The sequence below is a fragment of the Spodoptera frugiperda genome, chromosome 30 (assembly GCF_023101765.2).
Source record: "Spodoptera frugiperda isolate SF20-4 chromosome 30, AGI-APGP_CSIRO_Sfru_2.0, whole genome shotgun sequence".
NCBI lineage: Eukaryota > Metazoa > Arthropoda > Insecta > Lepidoptera > Noctuidae > Spodoptera > Spodoptera frugiperda.
The window spans coordinates 2197231-2219320 of record NC_064241.1 but is presented as its reverse complement, the minus strand read 5'-3'; the positions used below and the strand labels follow the sequence as shown (position 1 = coordinate 2219320).

General features: G+C 38.1%; 5 protein-coding genes across 5 annotated transcripts in view; 2 read left to right on the top strand and 3 right to left on the bottom strand.

Moving 5' to 3' along the window:
- The window catches only part of LOC118269689 (E3 ubiquitin-protein ligase RNF19A), a 39041-nt gene extending 33893 nt beyond the window's left edge, over positions 1-5148 (top strand). The window contains 6 exon segments of the mRNA XM_035584937.2: positions 2553-2667; positions 2999-3186; positions 3369-3510; positions 3602-4047; positions 4203-4487; positions 4490-5148. Coding sequence (XP_035440830.2) covers positions 2553-2667; positions 2999-3186; positions 3369-3510; positions 3602-4047; positions 4203-4487; positions 4490-4614 — 1301 coding nt within the window. The 3' untranslated portion in view covers positions 4615-5148.
- A 651-nt stretch (positions 5149-5799) lies between these two features.
- On the bottom strand, positions 5800-13085 carry LOC118269811 (RING finger and transmembrane domain-containing protein 2). The gene is made up of 6 exons (XM_035585130.2): positions 12723-13085; positions 12323-12643; positions 10201-10355; positions 9615-9882; positions 9308-9523; positions 5800-9010 (listed from the first exon to the last, which is right to left on the bottom strand). The coding sequence occupies exons 1-6, from the start codon at positions 12918-12920 to the stop codon at positions 8777-8779; spliced, it is 1392 nt and encodes a 463-aa protein (XP_035441023.2). The 5' UTR covers positions 12921-13085; the 3' UTR covers positions 5800-8776.
- Positions 13086-13697: 612 nt separating this feature from the next.
- LOC118269883 (uncharacterized) lies at positions 13698-16829 on the bottom strand. Its single transcript, XM_035585245.2, has 3 exons — positions 16269-16829; positions 15556-15838; positions 13698-14899 (listed from the first exon to the last, which is right to left on the bottom strand). The coding sequence occupies exons 1-3, from the start codon at positions 16431-16433 to the stop codon at positions 14106-14108; spliced, it is 1242 nt and encodes a 413-aa protein (XP_035441138.2). The 5' UTR covers positions 16434-16829; the 3' UTR covers positions 13698-14105.
- Positions 16830-17730: 901 nt separating this feature from the next.
- Positions 17731-18853, top strand: LOC118269529 (ADP-ribosylation factor-like protein 6-interacting protein 4). Its single transcript, XM_035584656.2, has 3 exons — positions 17731-18146; positions 18312-18417; positions 18551-18853. The coding sequence occupies exons 1-3, from the start codon at positions 17879-17881 to the stop codon at positions 18681-18683; spliced, it is 507 nt and encodes a 168-aa protein (XP_035440549.1). The 5' UTR covers positions 17731-17878; the 3' UTR covers positions 18684-18853.
- A 456-nt stretch (positions 18854-19309) lies between these two features.
- LOC118269527 (thioredoxin domain-containing protein 5 homolog) lies at positions 19310-21838 on the bottom strand. The gene is made up of 8 exons (XM_035584654.2): positions 21506-21838; positions 21257-21393; positions 20853-20971; positions 20624-20764; positions 20284-20439; positions 20020-20210; positions 19718-19844; positions 19310-19543 (listed from the first exon to the last, which is right to left on the bottom strand). The coding sequence occupies exons 1-8, from the start codon at positions 21652-21654 to the stop codon at positions 19361-19363; spliced, it is 1203 nt and encodes a 400-aa protein (XP_035440547.2). The 5' UTR covers positions 21655-21838; the 3' UTR covers positions 19310-19360.
- Between the last annotated feature and the right edge of the window lie 252 nt (positions 21839-22090).

Sequence of the window (22090 nt, the reverse complement as noted above, 5' to 3'; positions counted from 1 at the left end):
CTCATATTGTCATCGTAAACGTTTTTCCTTTACTCTGACGTCAAAGTAGAGTAGTTAAGTATTCAAACGGAGGCATACAGCTGTGGGACGTGTTAATTGAAATTCTAGTGTGCCTAGATTATTCTAGGACTAGGATGTAGTTTTATAAACAGACGGTTATGTTCACGTAATACTTGTAACTATTTAACTATAGCGCAGCTAATGCAGACGTTATTTTGTCTTGCTATTCTGGGGCATCGAAGAAATTATAAAAAGGAAAAAACCCGTATGCAGTTTTTCTTGAGTTTTGCGCGTAAACAAAAATACTAAATTAACTCGATTCATATTGATTGTGAAAACTGAAACGTTAATTTTTTTCCAATCCGCAAATATGGATATTATTTTCCTTCCGTTAGTAATTAACCGTATTACTACGTTCTACCACAAAAAGCTGGTGACACACGAGTGGCTACCTATCATTTATCATACAACAGTTACGTTGAATAACTGTTCTGAGAACGATAAAAAAATTATTATAGGATCTGTTAAGGCAAAAGCTGACGAGCCGTAAAAAGTATTTCTGTGTCAAGTGAGTGTCGCAAGAAATGTCTTTAATGCAGTAATTGCTCAATGTGTAGCACTGTGGGTAATACTTCAACTTAATGTACACACATAAAAACAATACGTGATTTTCCTTATTTAAAAAACACTCCTAAAGAAGTACCGTACCATATTATTAATCGTATTTCTAAAATGAACAGGTTTTTTTTATAATTCCATTTAAAAAAATGGCGAATAGAATTCAAGTGTCCACTCTAGCATACTTATTTGTTCTATTGAGTAAATGAATGTTATGTATTTAATTTGCTCGTGACTTTATTTTTCTTAACGAATAAGCAAGCACTTTCAGACGTTCTGTTTTCCTGAATGGAAAATTTTAACTTATGTTTGTAAGGTACACGTATATGTCTGTATTTATGATACACGTGCCCGATAACAAAAGCTCGCTCGTTATAGGGATCGCGAGATTTGCGAGGGACCATAAATGGGATCAATAACGTAACTAGCGAGAAGATGATACAAGATACCAGCTCTAAATATAAAACTAATGGGGCCGATATCATGTATCTACTCGTAACATATTTTTTTGTTACAATGTACAAAAAATGAGTGGAGTACCCTATTGGAGGTAATGTTTGCTCAAAATACCCAGCCGTAACGATCCTCGACACAAGGACATGTTTACTGCTACACCCGATACGCCCACGCGTATTTCCTTTTCGTAGAAACTCCAATATTTTAATTGGTACTCATTTTTATTTTGCTATTTTATCAGGTTTCATTTCAGTAAAATCTTATTTTGCTGGCTTTTGATTAAGTGTCATAGAAATGGTAGACGCGCAGTTTTATGGACCAACTTACACAGCACGGAGTGTTTACTGGCTCGAGCAGGAAACTTACTTGAAAAGTAATTATGGGGCTTTAAGTTGTTCGACTTTGTGGTGACTTTAAATTTAAGAGGGTTGGAGCTCTATTCATATAAAGTTAATTTGATGTGATAAGGCTTCTGGCAAAGACAGCGTCTTCATTTTATAATCCTCGCTTTTGATATTCCCCTTAGGTGGGGAGACGTCTCGTACACTTTGTCAGTTATATTATTAATTCTGTGTAATCGGGACGAGTCGCGGAGAATTCGCAGTAAAAAGTATTACTTGATGAAACCCTCTATCACAACACAGTTCTCGGAAATAACGGAAATCGATAGAGTCTTCGTCCCAGAGAATTCTGCGATCTCGGCTATTTGATATTTTGGTACATTCAGTTTCAGTGACTTTCGTAAATCCATAGGTAATAGAAGTAATATCTTTGTTTTGGTGATAATAATACAGCCAATGGATCTTTTTGTTATTTTCTGATATGCACAACTGTTGCTTTTATATTTTGTCTTTAGTTTCTTAAACGATAAATATACTTATTACTCTACAATATATTTTTATGAGGAAAACATAAAACAGTTGAACGTAAATGATTCTATCTGAGCTAGGTTATTTCTTCTAGTAGTTAATCTGATGAGCCCACTGTGTACCTTCTACGCGGCGTAATTGATAAATGAAGTCCGCTCATAACGCCATAATTATCATGATATCTAATTATCTAGTTATCTACCATGCGATCGTAAAGCGTGACGTATGACATAACTAGACTTCCTTGTCAACTACTTAGTAATACTTTACTCTGAACATTGTATAGTCATTACGTTTTACGGTCCATGACGATTATTCATTAGTGTAAAAATTGTGTGACAGCATGGTATAGCGATCAATCTTCATAACCTACGAAATATATTGTAAAATAGACTGAAAAAGTGCCCAAATTATCAGTACTTTTTCTTGGCCTTAGCTCAAGTTACTTGCGGTCCACGCACTATAACATGTTGTTATTCTATTCCTCCCCTATCACACACCATACCATGGCAAACCCCCTTTTCTTTCACATAATGCCCACTACAATTAATTTTACCTTTAAAAAAATATCTTAATTTTGAAGATTAATAAAGTGTTGTGTTCTTTCAGACGTTCGTCGCATCGTAGACAACCCGGTGCTGTACGAGAAGTACGAAGAGTTCTCCGTGAGACGCGCGCTCGCCGCCGACCCAGACACGCGGTGGTGCCCCGCGCCCGACTGCAGGTACATACATAATAGACATCTCACGTCATACCATTTCCTTTGGGGAAAATATCACATATTATGCAAAATTAAATCATAAAGGTCAGCTCTGTGACCTGTACCTATGATTAATTTGAACTTTAGTTGCAAGTTCATTTACACGTGGTGCTACGCCACTGGGTTGCTCCCATTCCATTCATTCCCTCGTAAGCAGTATCTATAATGGAAAGGAAACTATAGTCCTTCATGTCCCTGATGCATCAAGCTTCATTGTTTTGATGTTATTTTTTTGTTGATCACTACCAAGACGGTCTTAAAGATAATAATAATATGATTTTTGTAACTTTGGTAGTTTCGCGGTGGTAGCGACGGGCTGCGCGTCGTGTCCGAAGCTGACGTGCCTGGCGCCGGGGTGCGGCGCGTCGTTCTGCTACCACTGCAAGGCGGCGTGGCACCCCACGCAGACCTGCGACGCCGCGCGCCGCAGCCGAGCGCCGCCGCCGCGCGCGCCGCAACCCTCGCATCCAGATATTGACCATGGTATGTACACAAACGTGCAGTAACTTTATAAGTATTTGTACCGTCGAAAAAAGAGATCAAGAATCTATTCCATAAATCTGTTACCCCAAGGAAACCTCGAGGTGGTGATGATTAATTTTGTTAAACGAAAACTCGATTAATTTATACAATTTTGCATTACTCAGTTAATATGTACTTTCCAGGTGACGTGAAGCCATGCCCCAGATGTTCCGTACTAATAGTGAAGGTAGAGGACGGATCCTGCAACCACATGGTGTGCTGCGTCTGTGGCGCTGAGTTCTGTTGGCTGTGTATGAAGGAAGTGTCAGACTTACATTACTTGAGGTGAGCTTTCAACTACTGAAGGAATTTACAAAATGTTAGTACTGTTTGTGGCATGTCCGTTCGAAAAATAATTTTTCGTTGTCGTTCACAGCCCCAGCGGATGTACGTTCTGGGGCAAAAAGCCTTGGTCCCGGAAGAAAAAGTTGTTATGGCAGCTGGGCACGCTGGCGGGCGCGCCGCTGGGCATCGCGGTGGTGGCGGGCGTGGCGCTGCCCGCGCTGCTGGTGGGGCTGCCGCTGTGGGCGGGGCGGCGCGCGCACCGCCGCCTGCGCCGGGCGCCGGCCGCGCGCCGCCGCGCCGCCGTGGCCGCCGCCGTGGCTGCGGCGCTGCTGGTGTCGCCGCTGGTGGCGGGGCTGGCCGTGGGCATCGGCGTGCCCATCCTGTTGTTCTACGTGTACGGCGTGGTGCCGGTGTCGCTGTGCCGCGCGGGGGGCTGCGCCGGCGGGGCGCCGCCGCCCGCCGCCGCGCACTTCGACGACGACCGCGACCACGCGCCCGACCAGGACGCCGCATCACGACGACTTGAACCCAGTATAGGTAAGTACCACGCATTGCACTCGCCTGCCGTCATTTCCATAATCCACAACGGTCGATCTTGTCTCACTTATAATAATATTGGTATATTAATACCATTAATATAAGTAAAAAAAGTAAAGATTTATGTCATTGAATTCAATATGTAATACTTGCAGGTGACGCATCTTTGTCAGCGGGGTCCCACCACGCGGAGGTCCGCGCGCCGTCGCTGGCGGCGCTGGCGGGGTCGCTGGGCGGGCACGAGACGCACTCGCCGGCCGCGCACCGGCTGGAGGTGACGGCGGACGTGGCGGCGTCCGACACGGCCAGCGCCGCCAGCTGGCCCGACGACCTGCCGTCCACGTCGTCCCGCTCGGCGCGCCTGCGCAGCCTGTTCCTGTACGGCTCGGCCGTGCCGCCGCCCGACCCCGAGGCCGGCACGTCGCAGGGCGCGCCGCCCCCGTGCCGCCGCACGCCGTGGAGCTGAGCACGACGTGCGAGACGCGCGGCGCGCGCTGCGCCAGCCCGGCGGGCGGTATGGGCGCGGCGGGCGGTACGGGCGCGGGCGGCGCGGGCGACGGCGCGTAACGAAGCGTCGGCTGCAGGGAGCGTGGGCCCCGGTTGCCAAAGGTCGAGCTCGCTGTCCCGGCCCTCCTGTATTTTCGATTTGATTTATTGTACGACGATGTACGTCCGTAATACGTATTAGAAGTGCCGCGGCGCGCCGTTGTATTGTATTCACACTTGTCCGTCCGGCGTAAGTCCTCATCCCGACTTTGATTTAAAGTTTTGTGCCAATCGCGTGTGATTATCTAGTACTTTGAAGCGACTCTGTGATTTAATTATTTGATAAATGTAGCGAGTTTTCGAAGTAAAATAATAACCGGAGTCCATGATAGCGATCCTGGGAGGTGGCAGTCCTAGATATACGATAGATGCTTCGCGCTTTCAGAGCAGTGTTACTCTATCCAATATTTGTGATACTTTGAATAATAATTACTATTAATGATCTAAATTATTTAATTTTTCACGTTTGTAGGCGAAAAATAATCTTAAGCGATAATAATTATGTTATGTGAATCTATAAAATGTAAACTACGATTAAAATGTGATTTAAATTTATTTGTTGTTTTATTACTTACTCCTCAAAACTGCAAACACACCAACAAACAATAACGAAACGTTTGGAAATATAGTTTCAGACGTTTCTTCGATGTTTGTGGGTTTTACAAATGAGCTTTATCTAGCGTATTTTGTTGAATGGAAACTATTTTCGAGCATATGGTAGCTCAAGACTTGTCCAGTTTTAGTACTACAGAAATGTCGCTTTGACTGTTTTAAGAAAACGATTCACTTCGTCCAAGGTCATTCTCACCCTCCATATCCAATCCCTCAAACAGAAAAATGTCTACAAGTACCTATAGAGAGGTTCGAATCGTTATTTTTTAGCTAGAAACTCTAGATTTCGAGATATTGCGAGTATTATATCGTACTATGACAAGACCAATCCAAGCCTATCATATCCTCGAAAGAAGTACATATCCCTAAAAAAAACATTGAAGATTTTATAAATAGGCCTATTCCAGATTATTACCAAATACCACCCTGGAGGGAACCAATTTTTAAACTCTGAAAGGTTCTTTTTTACAAAATTAAGGAATTATTTAAATAAAAACAATATTATTTTCTCTATTCTCGAGGGAAAGATACATTTTTAAATTGGCTACTATGTAGTGACCATGAGGGGGTTAGAGAGATAATAATAAACACAAATTATTTGCATGATTATTTATTAACTCATCAACTACTGTAAAGTAATCTTGCCTACAATCCATTTACAGGCAATCTGGAAAATATTGTCAAACAAACTGATACATATTTTTTAAAATACCAACATTTATTATAATATTATGGGGAAATGCTCCATACAATAGAATTGAAACATTTGCTATAAGATAGTTACAAATTATTACATAATATCACTTACAGATTTATATGGTAAATAGTTTGGTTACATTTTTGTATGACGATAGAAAACGTCGAAGCATTAGGCACTCCTCAAACTTGAGTGACACGTGACAATGCTTGACCGTAATGTATCGCGGGAGCTTCAAGACTCAAGCAAACCTATCCGTAGAAAGACAAACACGGCAACACATCAATCAATCTATGTATAGGACAACCAGTTATTCATGGTCTCGGTTTGTATAAACATTCCGGGCATTCAACGTCCAGTTCATATTAGTTTTGTTTAGCTGGATGTGAAGGCGTGTGTACCACAGACTTGTGCCCGCGCGTCTAAACAGTGTGTCCTGTTTCATATCACTCAATGGTAAGTACAGTACTCTCAACGGATCTTGGTAGGTCTGAACTACGTGCAGAAGGCTGCGCAATAAGTCTTTTTAGAACCAAATGGTGGCATGCGGCGAGGTGCGGGGGGCGGCGATCTAGGCTAGAGATTGACCATTTCTAAATACAATTGACCCTTTACACTTATTGCGCAGCCTTCTGCACGTAGTTCAGACCTGCCAAAATCCGTTGTGAGTACTGTACATGTCCGCCTACACGCACACGGTCTGCTTGAGCCTTTAACACCAGGTAGCTATTACAATCTTAGTACTATAGACACCATTACAACACTTGTTTTCATTCCGTCAACCGTAGATCTGCTTACAACACAGATAATATATTTAAGATCTATCATAGATTCAACAGAACGCCTATTTTTATAGTTATTACAAAACATTATATATTTAAAATTTAATTATAATAATGCGTTAACAATGTGTGGAATGTTAATTATTTATGTTAGTGGTCTAGGACGCAACCATATTATCTGGTGAATGTGATGTACTAAAAGAGGCCTAGTAATATTTATGTTGTGTGAACACAGTGGACCTCTGTTTCACCACTATCTCTTTGTCACTATTTTTTTAAAAGACGTTGCTTCACGCTTTGATTTTCTCCTGTGTCGTGGGTGCGTCTACAAACACAAGTTCACATACACATAACACCCAGACCCGAAACAACAATTTATGGATCACACAAAGAGTTGTTCCGTGCACTACATAATAAAGATGATATTGCTTTGTCATTGCACAAATTTAGTGGTGAAACAAAAGACAAACGTTAACATCTAAATACTCGACTTTTATACATTTTATCAAATATTGTCAATTCACATAAAATCGGTAATACGCATGTGAATGGATCCCTCAATAAATATTTCCATAAAATTAAATGTAAAATATTTGGCTAGACTTTGAATATTTGTTGTAAAAACATTTTGTTTTTTAGTCTTAGGCTGAGAATATCGAAAATTCATTTCATACACACAATTTTGCGGCTGATCTTAATTATCACATTACACTTACATAAGTAATAAAAGTAAATTATTTACATAATGGAATAAAAATATATGTCTAGTAGTTATATTCTGTATACTACGTTATTTGGCTTAATTTATTCTTACCTTATGAAAAGCTTGAAGATTAGCAAAGCATACATATCTTTTTTGGGATAAAGATTAATTCTTTGATGGTATTTTAGTTTTTTTTTACGAATCGTGATTTAAATGCCGTCCTATACTTAATGGACAATGAGCAACTGCTAACAAGTTACAATAGTTTTGCTTAAACATTACGTCTTGTACAGAATACATTTAACCATGATTTAAAGTTTAAATAATTTTTCTATTTACACATTTCTTTAACAAATATATTTTAATAAATATAAAAAATAAACAAACTAGTAATCCGCGGCCTAATGATTACAATGTACTTACACTATGTACACAATCTGTCACGATCATTGAACGAGTCTATACTCCACTCCTTAGGCCTGAATATTTCCATAAAATGCTTATATAAATTAAACTTACTTTCAAAATAAAGTCTAGGACTTAAATTAAAGAAAAAAAAACAATATATTTACAAAAAATAAAACATTCAAAATACACAACGTTTAACACAGTTCAACAACTTTGTATATGAATTTTACTGGTAAAAATGCAATGGAAGTTTGAATTCTTGTCACAAGACCATCTCAACTTCGTAACACTCTGTAATATACTTGGGAGCAAAGAAACGAAGCCACTAGATTTTATGATACAATTATTTTATTAAGTGGTAACAACAAATAAAATGAGAGGATATTTTTCTATAGTTATTTTCTATAGTGTTCTTTAAAATTATAAATAATTCGTTAGTGACTCCGTTTCTTTGCTCCAAGTATATTATCAACTCGCATCACCCCTTAGATCCGTGGTATCCTTACGACTACAGTCACAGCGCACGTTACCCTCATTACACGAGTCTTTTCTAAATCTCCCGAGTACAGCCAGCGACACAAGTTCACATTCACTTTATCGTAAAAATAGATAACGAATTACACTTAAACATTTTGTCATACCTATCATCAGTTTTGTTACATGATTAAGATTGAGCATTTTAACAGGAGACTGTTGTCGCTAACTGTACAACTATTACCCACGGCGAAATAAACACAAGAGGTTCATTATATTCAATAGATTGTATACACATCATCACCGAATCTCAAATCGGGCTATGTATGTAACACAATATTACCATGTAACAAAAATAAATACTCAAAATACTTAATAAAACGCAGACTCCAACAAGTCAGTGATATCCAATGGCTAGCAGCGAACTAGACATCATCAGAAACAAAATAACGGAACTTGCAACAGGTACGTGTAACATTCTGGTTGTAAAACAATCATAATACGTACTCAATAAAGTTGAAAGTCGAATGTGGTGGACCCGTCGCGCCAGGTAGGTTCGTCGGAGACTTTGGCGCGGCAGAGCGGGCACGTGTGCTCGCGGTCGAGCCAGGCGGAGATGCACAGCTCGCAGAAGATGTGGCTGCAGTCTAACCGCACCGGCGTCGTGTACTCGTCGTGGCAGATGGGACACGCCTCGCCCGCCGCACTCAGCTGCTCGCGGGACGGTTTTGTGCCAAGGTCCTGTACACGAACAATTTTATAAGTATTAATATACATTCAATTTTTTTTTTCTCTTTAAAAACGTCGCCCCACATTAGGATTTTCTCCTGTGTCGTGGGTGCGTTTACAAACATACAATTTCACATACACATGACACCCAGACCCGAAACAAGAATTTGTGGATCGCACAAAGAGTTGCTCCGTGCCGGAATCGAACCCGCTACACTTTGAGCGGCAGCCAGTTGCCTAGCCACCGCGCCAACCGTGCAGTCAATTGTCAAGTTATTATCATTCTTACTTATTTGATATTGTACTCACCACATTCTGCACCATTGACCAGGCTGCATTCTTGAAGACTCGCAGCCGTATCGTCACCTCGATGATCTTGCAGATCACGTAGACAGAGGTGAGGAACATGCCCATCAGCTTCTCGGAGTCATCGTACGACTGCATCAGGTAGAATATCCACGGCTGGATCGTCAGCAGAGAGCGGTACAGTTGCGACACTGACTCCATGAACAGGAATACTCTACCCTGCAAACGTGAATAACCACATGGATAAATAATAAGTACTTACCCCTATTAAACTAACGCAAAATCACATTTCTTTGGTTACTTTACTCACCCTTTTCTGGTACGGCAATATACTTGAAGGCAAAATGGTGACTACCATCTTAATGTTGACGGTAATGATCTTAACGATCAGGTCGGTGAGGATGATGAGCCACAGCAGCTCCCATATGTTCAGGTTGGAGTACGCTGGGAACATGACCACGTTGTACAGCAGCTTGCCGTGCCCGAAGAGGTAATGTACGATGGCGACGATACCGAGAGTGGTGAACATCTCGAGGAGACATGAGGATAGGCTGCGATGCATCTGTTTCACGTTCTCCCTGCGACATGAATACATGATGAGATAAGTGCTGAGTACTTGCTAAAAAGCGCTTTGAAATATTGCATGAATGAAGACTTGAAAAGGACACCTTAAATAGTAATGTTTTTATTTTATTAAATAAATTATCTTGCACTCGGATTTTCTCCTGTGTCGAGAGTATGTTTACCAACACATTATTTATTTAACATACGCATCACATTCAGACTCCGTACCCAGAACAACATATGGATTGTTTCTTGTGGGAATCGCACCCCTGACCGATGAGTAGCTACACAAAGAATTATAGTTGCTAATTCAAACTTGTTGATCAACTCACCTTCTAATAATACTATTGCAGTGTGTGAAAGTGACGAATAGTATCAAGAACGTGAAGATGCCTTCCCGGCAGTCGTACAGGAACTTGATGATTAGTATGAAGTAGAACGGCGCGTAGCGGATGAGGATGTTCAGCGTCGCGCGCACGTCTACCACCTGGAACACATCAACATTTAAAATGTATTTTACATAATAGGTAAATAGTTATTATAATTGCATGGAGAGTACTGTGATCGGACAACCAGCTGCTACGCTAAAGTGCCGCAGTCATATATTTGTATGAATATCCGCTCAGCTCTGCTCCGCCCCGCTCATGCTGTTTCCATTGAAGCGGAGCGGAGATTTCGAGCATAGTAATTGGTCAATTCGTGTACCGCTAAGCTCCTCTCCGCCCCGCTCCGCGTCAATGGAAACGCGGCCTTAAACCTGACAAATTTCGCGATAATTATATAAGTATTGCAGCATTATTTGCAATAATGGCGACTGGGCTGCCGTGCAATGTGTCACGGGTTCGATTCCCGCACGGAACAACACTTTGTGTGATCCACAGATTGTTGTTCCGGGTCAGGGTGTCATACGTATGTTTGTAAACGCACCTGACGACACAGTAGAAAATCATAAAAAAGGGCAACGTTCTTTAAAAAAAGTTATGACGTTATTAATTAGTTAGCAACTCCGTACATGAATTTAGAAGTTCATTGTTGAATCCGAATTGACGAGGAATATACGCAATCAATCTGGTTAAAAGTGGTTTTATTCACTACAACCAGGTTTTAATTTGAAAGAATGTCTATTAAGCTTTATAGGTCTTTATTGGATTGCAACTTCTCTGTTTACATTTAATGCTTTTGGTAACAGTTCGAATTATTACGAAATGTTTTGTGGCCGACAATTTATACAAATACCTTGTACCTAACTAGTATAGTATTATACATTACTTATTTGTTTATTTTTATTTATCGAAAGAAATAACGAAACTGCGTGTTTTGTTTTGTGCAAGAAATAAGTTCGTATAGTAAGATAATATTGTTGTATGAGATATTTCATAAGAAATAGATACCTAAATTGAATTATTGTTAACTACTTAAAGAATTTATTAACCATATTTTTTGTAATTAATACTTTGTACAATCCGAAAATAAATAAAATATGAGTATTGCGTTCAGTAAACCCTCCAAACCATTTTAAATATCATCTATATTTGCTTTAGTTTAAGGGTCATAGTAATAAAATAACAATGAAGTTTGGCTATATTCCTGATTCCTATTATCCTAAACACAGAATTATTTCATCTAACTATAGCAACTATGGTCTGATGTTTAGCCCTAGCCTATTATCTTGTTGTTTCCACATCCGAGAATGGTCAATAGTAGCCATACTTCTTGTATTCTCATTATTGTCGCCAGTTACAATGGGACATTGAATAACAGGACTATGTGTAACAATACATATGATATGAAATGTTGACAAAATAATGATAAATTCAAACTAAAACTAACAAAAAAGGAAATCTATAAAATATTTCTATGATTATAATTATGAGTATGATAGGGATTTTACATACCGAATCCATATTATAAAACCTAAACTAAATGTTGAAAAACCTGACCGAATATGACTAATACATATTTCTATTAAATTATTCATTTAATGTAATCACAGTTCCATAATAACAATAACCAAAGTTCCTTATAATTATATTTCTGTTCAAATAAATAATGAATATGTTATACTAAATCATATTTATTACTCATCCATTGGCTACTTATATTAGGGTCAGTGTGATAGCAATTGTCAAGCATATTAAAGTTCCAAATATAATTACATATTTGGTTTTAAACTCATATAGTGATATGAGATACAATAGAATTTACATTGTGTTTAGGTTTTGTGTTTTTCTACGTTTTCATAATAACTATCATGAGACTAAATTCATTCTAAAAATCATGGTTTACTCATGTATATTAATGGAGAAAAGCTCAAGTAATTTCGAGTCACAGAGGGACTCTTCATTGAGATCAACATGCACACATTTAGTCTTATAAGTTTTATACTTTTAAAGTTTCAAACAGTGCAGGCAACTGTGTAAATATGTATAATACAGAGTTGGTATTGTGACATACCTGCGAGCCGTCATCACTTTGGCTGTCATTGTCAGCATTTTCATGAATATTGTTGTTATTGGCTGGGTTGACCGACACAATCTCTTGCTCTTGGTCTGGCTCGGACAAGCTGGATTCACTATTACTTATTAATACATCATGCTGTGTCCGATGTGTCACAGGAACACCTCTGTCATTCACGGCATAAGTTTGTGCATTAGCTCCCAAGTTTACATGTGCTACTGAGCTTAGTGGCCTCGGCGTCGGGTCTACCGTGTAAGGCGGTGCCGGTATGGCCCGTGGCATCCAAATAGGCAGCGACAGTCGATTGGTTCTGGTTTGCTAAAAGTATAGTTACACAATAAATAGAAAAATATCGTCATATGAATCATTATTATTAGCTAAAGAACATGTTACGTACTATACGTGCTTGTTCCACAATTGGTCTGATTTCTCTGATTACACTTTGTAACTGATCTCCTAGGCCCATGGGTCTGTCTCGGAACTGAGGTGGTTGCCTAGGACTTGGCTCTCCTGCTCCTCTGTAGTTGTGACGAGGCGCCATCTCCGCAGGTTCTTCATCTTCTATATCAAGCGTTACGTGGTTTGGATGGGCCATCTTTTGGAATTATATTATTGGAAAAGTAGTTATATTACAGCTCCTATCTAACAATAAATATAACAATATTCAATATTCTCATTTCCAAATATTATGAGCTTTATTGTTCGAAGGTCACTATTTTGACATTTAGTTGTCTAACTGACGCATGACGTTTTGTTGCGGAACAAAAACTTCACAATAATTGTAGTTTCGTAATGTTGACCACTTTGCCTTTCGTTCAGAAATTTATAAAAGACGGAGATTGGCCGAAATGCTCATGTATTAATTTTATCATCGATGTAATGGAATATTACTAAATTATTAATTTAATGAAGAAGATTGAAGGTGCAGTACTCAACTGTAGTCCGCACCAGTCATTAGATGATTGTTTACCTACTTACTTGATAAACTATCACACACTTATAATTAAGAATCAGTGGCTGTTTCACAAGGTAATTCAACTTATTTCAGCCGTCAAATACGTTCTGTATTTCAGTAAACAGGTACGTGAGATAACTAAAGCATTAACATTACTAAAACTTTCTCAGAATTTAACTGTATTTTTTTAAATGCATAGATTATTTATTTTGTTGTTGTTGTCCGCATGTAATTTATGTTCCAGTGTGACGCAAACAACTGCTAACATTACATTTCTTACATCTAACTCTTGTGGATCACAGAAAGTTGTTTCGTTTCGAACGGGGTTCGAACCCATGATACTTTACAACTTCCACAGTAACCGATCGGTCAGTATTAAAATATCTAGGCATCTAAGGTAAATAAAAGAGGGTATGATACTGTTAATAATTTATTTTGTCTTTAAATAATAGTCAATAGACCGCAATGAATTTCTAGCTTTTGATACGATGAGCAATTAACATCTACGGTAGATACGATACGTCATGTACGCACGATGTAGATATACGTAAATTCAGTCTTTGTTTAGGCTTAACACCGCGGCACCGATGCCAACGCACATCGCGCGGCTGGCGGACCGCGGGAGTCTCCGTCGAATCCGATCATTGTTAACTAAACAGTAATTATGTCGTTACACACATGAATCAATTGTTATTTGTGCTTAAATTATAAAAAGTAATATAAATAATATTGATATACTATGTAATTGGACTGAATCGTTAAATAATGAACGTTTGATTTCGAACAAACACTTAGCACGATCTTGGCACACGGTTTTAAGAGCTCTCACGCCTCGTTATCGGGTCTCAGAGCAAGAACGCCTTGTGAATGTAGATCTCGGACAGCTTCCAGTAGTCGTCGCTCCGCTCTAGGCTCCCCTAGTGCAACATCGACGCTCCCCGCACATAATAATAACGCCCTGAGAGCCGCTCGCGGCCAATCAGGCCTCAAGCCCCGCCTAACCGTAACTCCAGCAGAAGCAGCACCTAGTCTCGCACACTCGGCTTCCAATCGATCTCCGTACTCTTCTATTAGAGTGTCGCCTACAGATCTTCTCAGCTCCGGTGTCAAAGATGATAAAAGTAACAATGCGACATCATCCATTGGTCTTCCTAAAGAAACCATTTGCCAATCTAGAGCTATACATTCACTAACACCTTCTCTTTCCCTGAAGAGTAAATTACCACTCCAAAAATCTGCGTGTGCAAGCGGCGCTGGCTCAGCAGGTCTCAACAGGGTGCCTAGTAGCGAAGGTGCCCGGGCACTCAAAGCAGATACTGCAGCTGCTTCCTCAACACAGTCAGGGCGCCCTCGTAAAAATGCTTCAAGCTGTGGAAGTCCTCGCCGCACGAGGCGCAAGTATCCTGCAGCGGCTCTCTCACAAGGGAATAGAAAGTCAAATCTTTGGTCCAATGGCCCTTCTCTATCGCGTAGTGCAAGAGAGAGCGCGTGTAATCTCGCAGCTGCAAAAAGTGCAGATCGCGCACGTTCTTCAGTTAAACCTTCAGCAAAATCAGCCGCTTCGTAACCGACTGAAGTAACATCTTCCAATACAAGCTCGCTGTCTCCACCGATCTCATCTGAAATTTTAAGAAGAATATTAAGTATCGTAATATCTTTCCCAAGCTATACAGAAACCTGACAGAAATGTGACTACCTACTACGATTAGGTACTGTATAGGTAGAAATACTAACGTATCATAGAAAATATTCATTTGGAACGAACTTTCCATGCTTCAGTTGAATAGCTCGACCTAATTGTCGAACCTATGAAAAATGAAGCCTAGAAATAGGTCACAAGCGAAGTGAGGAGGAAAGGGGGCGGGAATGTCGCATGTGACGCGCAAAGGTGAAAAGTCAAGTGGAGTTACACAAGACCATAAATAATGTAGGTCGGGATGTAACTTCAACTACAAAAATGTAGGTAACTACTTGGTTTCTCCATCGTTTTTATATCTAAGTAAACATGAACATTCTTATCAACATACATACCAACGTAAAATATGTATAGTATATGTACCTATGGTTAAACACATGTGAATAAATATCGTAATGTAGGTAGTTATTCGAGACACTTCACCACTTTACCAAGACCTTGAAAAGACAAAAATAAATTGCCCGAGTCAGTGACTGGAGATTCGATACGCGCATTGCATACAGATGACTGAAGAATACAAACCTATGACAGTATTTTATAGTGTACGTAAATAAAGCATTTTTGAGATAGGATACTGACCAGGTAGTCTTGCTTTTACGCATCTAGGCACAGGTAAGCCCGACCCGGGTCCAAGGGCCTCCTCTGCTAGTTTGTTAAGAGCCGGTGCTAGTTCTGTGTAAAACAGGATCTCTCTGGTATCGAACTGCGCCTCGGCAACGAATAGCCGCCCGAAGGGGTCTCGTGGGGGCAGCTTGACGACGAGCGGCAGAGCGCGGCGCTCACCATTGCTCTCGTAGCAGACTGTCACAGCCAGGACACGACTGAGGGCTCCCGCAACTCCTGCCCGAGATTCCACGTGTACCTAAGATATTAAGAAAATTAAACACAGAACACGTTCATGTTTTCCTATATTTATTATAGCCCTGTATTTCAGTAAATAGTTACTATAGGCACCACTACTATAATTTTTAGTAGACTATAAATCTAGGTAGGTACTGACTAAGTAGCATTACACAATAAATCAGTGAGTGTCAGTTCGTAAGAAACATAGTTATCTACTTCATTTTATGATTTACTGCTACAAATAATGCACTCGTATTATCATGGTCGGTTGACAACAAAACATTTCAGACATTCTTTCACGAATACGATATTTACATAATTTTACAAACGTTTCCAGAGATTATGATCTCAATAAATAAAATCTCCATCTCCATACTAATGAATTATTAAATGAAAAGATATTCAAAGGTTCTGAAATATAATAAATAGTAGACATAAACCAGGCAAACCTCATGCGGGTCGACCACGCCCGCTCCAGCTAACAGCTCCCGAGCCCACTCCTCGGTGAGAGCGGCGTCCGCATCGGTCTCCGGCCCGGGCTCGCAGTCGGAGTCCTCGCTGCCGCTGCTGGGGGCTTCCGAAACCGCCGTACTGTCCGCCCCCCCGGCTTGCATCTTGCGCACTGTACTCGCAGCACTGAACTGAGCGACAAATACTGTTTCTATCTATCTATAACAACGTGACTATGCACATTTCTGTGTTGAAAACTCCTATCTGAAGTAAAATCGAGGCGAAACATTCGAACGTTACAAAAAAATTACTTCATACTGGGGTGCTGGTGTCGGTGCACTGAGCTCGAATAGATACGCTGCCTGGGGCTACGTCTCGATTTGCCGGCGTCTCGCGCATGCGTGTATCTACGAGTACCTCAATTATTCATCGGGACTCCCATAACGTGTCACCCACCACCACCGCTCAATCATGAATCAAGCTATGCATATACCTATTGCACGTTTTTGTCTAGTAGAGATAGGTGAGTTACTATGGAAAGATATCCAAACTATACCTAATATTCAAATGGTATTTGTAAGGTCGTATATCAAGTTAATAAATTAATTACAAACTTGTGTCCGTCCCGGCTTTGTTCGTGTGCTATTCTCTAATTTCGCAAAGTATCCAACTTTGCATTGTAATTTTACAATAACAAATAAAATAAAAATGAATCATTATTATAAAATAATTCAATTCGTATAATAATTATACAGACAGTTATACTATGCTTATCTTTTTTTGACTTGTTATAAAAGTTTCTTAAATACAGACGTATCCATTATTTCACACATTTTTGCTAAATATCTATCTAATCTACCTACTTTGTTAACATTGTAAGAACAATCTCTGCATAATAAACTTGTAATTAATAAGCTTAGTTTTTAATTTCAATGTTTTTCAGATTAATGATTGGATTTCGTTTTGTGTGTTATAATTTTAATTAATGTAAAGTTTTGAATGTGGGTAGGTTTAATATGATTTAGGTACCATACCTTCGAAAAAAAGGATTTATTTAAATTTGAGAATAATAATAGATAGATACTTGCTTATAATTTCTATCGCATGGTTGTTAACGCACTTTTTACATCATTTATTAATGTGAAAATTGTGCAAAAGCAATCAGAGTCAGAGTATAATAAGAGAGGCAAAGAATATAATAAGTATAGGGGAACGCAGAGGCCTGGCGTTAAATAAATAAGATTGTAAACATTATTAATATCACCAGTAAAATAGGTATCTTCATAATTTATCTCACCTACATTATTTAAAGAAAACTTATTAAATATTTAGGTATTAGTTTTCGTTCTTTTTTATATTACTTTTTTAATTACAAAAAAGAAAAATAATCGATTAACAACCCATAGAGTGTTGTCTATAGCAAATTATGAACATTGACAATGACATATCGTGTTGATTGACATTGACACTGTCAGTTGGCAAACAAAAATTTGTCTCATATTGTTAGCGGAATTTAATGCGGACCGGCTATATAATATTTTAGCAGAGTGTTGAAAAATGTTAATAACTATAGATTTTTTCTAGGTACCCGTAAAAGAAAAGCTTAACTATGGGAAAAGAAAAATCTAAGAAACGAAGAAGATCAAGTTGCTCAAGTACTAGTAGTTCTGATTCTGATGCGTCCAAAGAAAAAAAGAAACTACGCAAGTTGAAGAAAAAATTAAAAAAGGAAAGGAAGAAGACTGAAAAGGCTTTGAAGAAGAAATTAAAAGAAGAAAAGAAAAGGCTTAAAAAGAAGCAGAGGAGTAAGAGTACAAGTCGTAGTCGTGATGGTAGTAACGCGAAGGAAGGGGCCGTCTCCACAGACATTCCCCTCGGTATGTGCGCAACGAAGGAATCCGCCGGCGAGACTATTAAACAGACTGATATTTAGTATATTGCCGCTTAAACTAAAACCTACTAGACTAATCAATACATTACATAGCAGCTGAATAGTTAATGAGCTGGTTAGTCTTGTGGTTTAAACAGTATTTTTATTTCAGAATTAATGGAAAAATCCAAAGCCATGGCCCCTATGACCAAAGAAGAATGGGAGAAAAGACAAAGTGTAGTTAGAAAAGTTCTAGATGAGGAGACAGGGAGATACAGGTTATCCTATCCATCTATTATTTACATCAATATTAAATATTACCACTTTACAGTAATGCTTCTGGTTCTGTATGAGTTAGTATATTGTAATGTGTTCTCAATGAATATTCCCTCAGTTGAGTCTTGTTTTCAGGTTAATAAAAGGTGATGGAGAGGTGTTAGAAGAGATTGTGTCTCGTGACAGACATAAGCAGATAAACAGGCAGGCAACACAGGCTGACGGAGCATTCTTTCAGTTACAAACTGTTGAGAAAAAGTTACTATAGAGGACAGCTTGGGAGTTAGTGATACTCCTCTATCATGACACTCTATTTATAGATTCTACACAACCCACCATTGATACATATGTGCACCAGGATGTCTTGATATGAGCTTCATATGATATGTATCTGTTTCTTTAAGTTTGATTATTAAAAGTATTGATATTTAGTTGAAAGTCTTGCTTTGGAATTTATTATTAACCTGACTCTACTCTAGATACTCCAACCATAGGTTCCACTAGTGACCACAACCATGATAATAGCAAGACGCTTCTGAAATTGGTATAGAGAACTTGTGATAAAAAAAAAATGCTGAAAAGCCATTTTGTTTCCTTGGATAATATTTCTATTACCTAATCTTTCAAGATCTGATTAAACTTAGATATCAGTAAAATGTAATACAATCAATCTTCTATCAACTTTATGGATTTGCACTTGCATGCAAATATTGTGTGCATGTTTTTTCCTAGCATTTATGACCTGCATTGTAGATCAGATAAAGATTCTTTTTTTTATGACTGTAATGTATTTGAAATCTATTCGCTGCAAAAATAATACATTCTTGTAATGCTAACTACCTGCATGGCAAGTAAAGGGCTTAATTACATGGTATTTCAATAAAAAGCACAGACTTTAAATAATCCAAGTTGTTATAAAATTTGTTTATTGATCTACCTAATAAATTATAATTCGTCTTTGGTTTTCGTGATGTCCTCGTCATTTGTTGTTCCCTGCTCAGTGCTTGTGTTGGTACCTTGAAGGTGTTCATTGACTAGAGTTATTAAGCTTTCAAGGGAGCGTCCACCATGTTCTACATTTACAATCTTCTTTTCCTTGTACAGTATTAGAGTGGGGAGGCCACTGATCTAAAATGAAAATCAGATGTGAGATTTTATAATAAACATGCACATGTGACTTATAGTTGTATCTGAATTGTAGACTTGTCTCAAAATAGCTAAAAGTCCTACAACACACAAATATGATTAGATAAGAATGATAACTTTATTGAATTAACCTAATCTTGAACAATGTGTTTTTACCTTCTCAGTTTCACAAATGGGCTTTGATTGCACACAATCAACATCTGCTATTATAACACGGGTTTCGTTTTGAAACCTTTCACCCAATTTTAACCATAGTGGGCTCAACTGCATACAATGTGCACACCTGTCAAATATAAAAAAAAAATTAAGTTAATTGCTAGAACATCATTTCCATAGAATGCTGCAGTTCAATGTTTTTGCAATTACTGAATAGGACATTACATTTTCGTACACAAACAAGAATTATGGGCAGCTACAGCAGTACTTTAGCACATTCCAGACTCAAATAAGAAACTTACCATGGGGCAAAGTAATTTATAAATACTAATTCCTTCTCTAAGAATGTCTCAAATGTTTCTTCTGAAATCCTAGCAACTGGCAGGGCTTTCTTTTTCTTTAAGAACTTTTCAGGATCATGATTTTCAGTGAGCAACATTTTCTCTACATATCCTTTTAGGTCATCTATTGTTTCTGCTTCGGCTACTCCCATCTGTAGCAACATTATAAGTAAATAAGTTGTTTCTTGACAGATTACATCTAATAATCTTGATATAAAAACTTACAATTCTGCCATTGACAATCCACATAAGGTAAGGATACTGTTTGATATCAAAGGTCTTGCAAGTCATCTCATTGTCCATGCAGTTTACTTTTCCTATCTGAATGTACTCATTATTTGCATATTGCACAGCTAGATCAGCCCAAATCGGTGCCAATTTCTGAAAAAATAAATAAATAAGGAAACGGTTTATTTATGGGAGTAACAATTGCAAGCACCTGTTTATAATGTTTTTTTTTTCGAGAAGACTAAAGGTATATCTTATATGATTATATCTAATTTGGGTATCACATAGATTATTTTATTTTCTTATTAGAGCAATATGAAACTTGTAAGTAAATTACCTGAGATGCCTTACACCATGGTGCATAGAACATTATAAAATGTTGTCCTCTGGACACAAACTTCTCAATATTCTGATCATTTAAGTAGGCCATACCGCTGTATGTTTTTACTTCTCTAGATTCTTTTTCTTGATCCAAACCCTGAAAGTATTGAGTTTTATAATAAACATAATGATTTGCAACATAAAATATATAAAAAAAATGTTTTCCTTATTGTTTAGTATCTTACCTCTGATTTCATAGCAAATACTTCACTTAAAAATAATGTGAGGGATGGTAAATCCCTAGTACCCTTATATTCTACTGGTGAAAATGTGTTCTTATGGAAGTACAGTAATGTTGGATATCCTGGAAACCAATACAGTATAATATATTAGAATTAGTCAAGTCACCAGTCAAAGTATTAAAGAAATATAAGAAAGAATTAATGAAGATCTCATGCCACAACCCTTTAAATATAATAATGTTCTTACAATGTGTCTTAACAGTTCCATTGTTAGTTAGATATGTGTTTGTTTACCAACTCTCCTGCTGGTTAGCAATGATGCAGCTTATGATGGAGCATACTTGCCCTTAAGAAACCTAGTCACTTAACTTTATTCTATTTAGAATCTATAAAATTAAGTATGTTACCTGTTATGTCGTTTTCGTTGCATAATTTAAAATGTATTGTACAGTCCACCTGGGCAATAGCAAACTTTGAATCTTTAGTATTGACAAGCTCTGCTAGTTCTGACCAGATTGGATGGAACTCTGTGCAGTGCCGGCACCTGAATTATTAAAATATGTTTTAAAATCTACTCACATACGAGATGAAAAACATACTAAACTTTAGACTTAAACGTAATGGTCCGGTTTTATAACCCAGCACAATATACTCACCAAGGTGCATAAAACATTATGAAATTGCCATCCATTTCTTCTATTTGAATTTTGAAATTATTAGCATTGTATTCATAGACTGAACTTTCCTCAAGTGCAACAAAATAAGGTAAAAATAGAAAATGTAGTATCACTAGTCTCCTTATCATTTTGGAATATATTACTGTTTGACAGATACTTTATATTCGATTATTATTTAATGTAGCTTTTTAGAAAAAGGTTAATAATAAATACGTGACCATTGAAGACTAATATAATGTAAAAATAATAAACCAAACACCGATCATCCACCAATCATCACTTCACAACAAATGGTCGAATGAACTGAACTGATTGGAACTGATTTCCACAGATATCTATAACATGTAATCGATATCACGTAGAATTTTCATTCACTTCTTCCATAGACTAAACTTCTGATACTATGTCGGCATAGACTAAAATATCCCATTCATCATTGATTACTATTTCAATAAATTAGTAATTAAAAAAATATATATACATAAAATGTTTTTAAATATTTGCTTAAACGTAAAATAATTACAGCGTATATTGATTTCAATCAATAAATAATATTATTTTCCA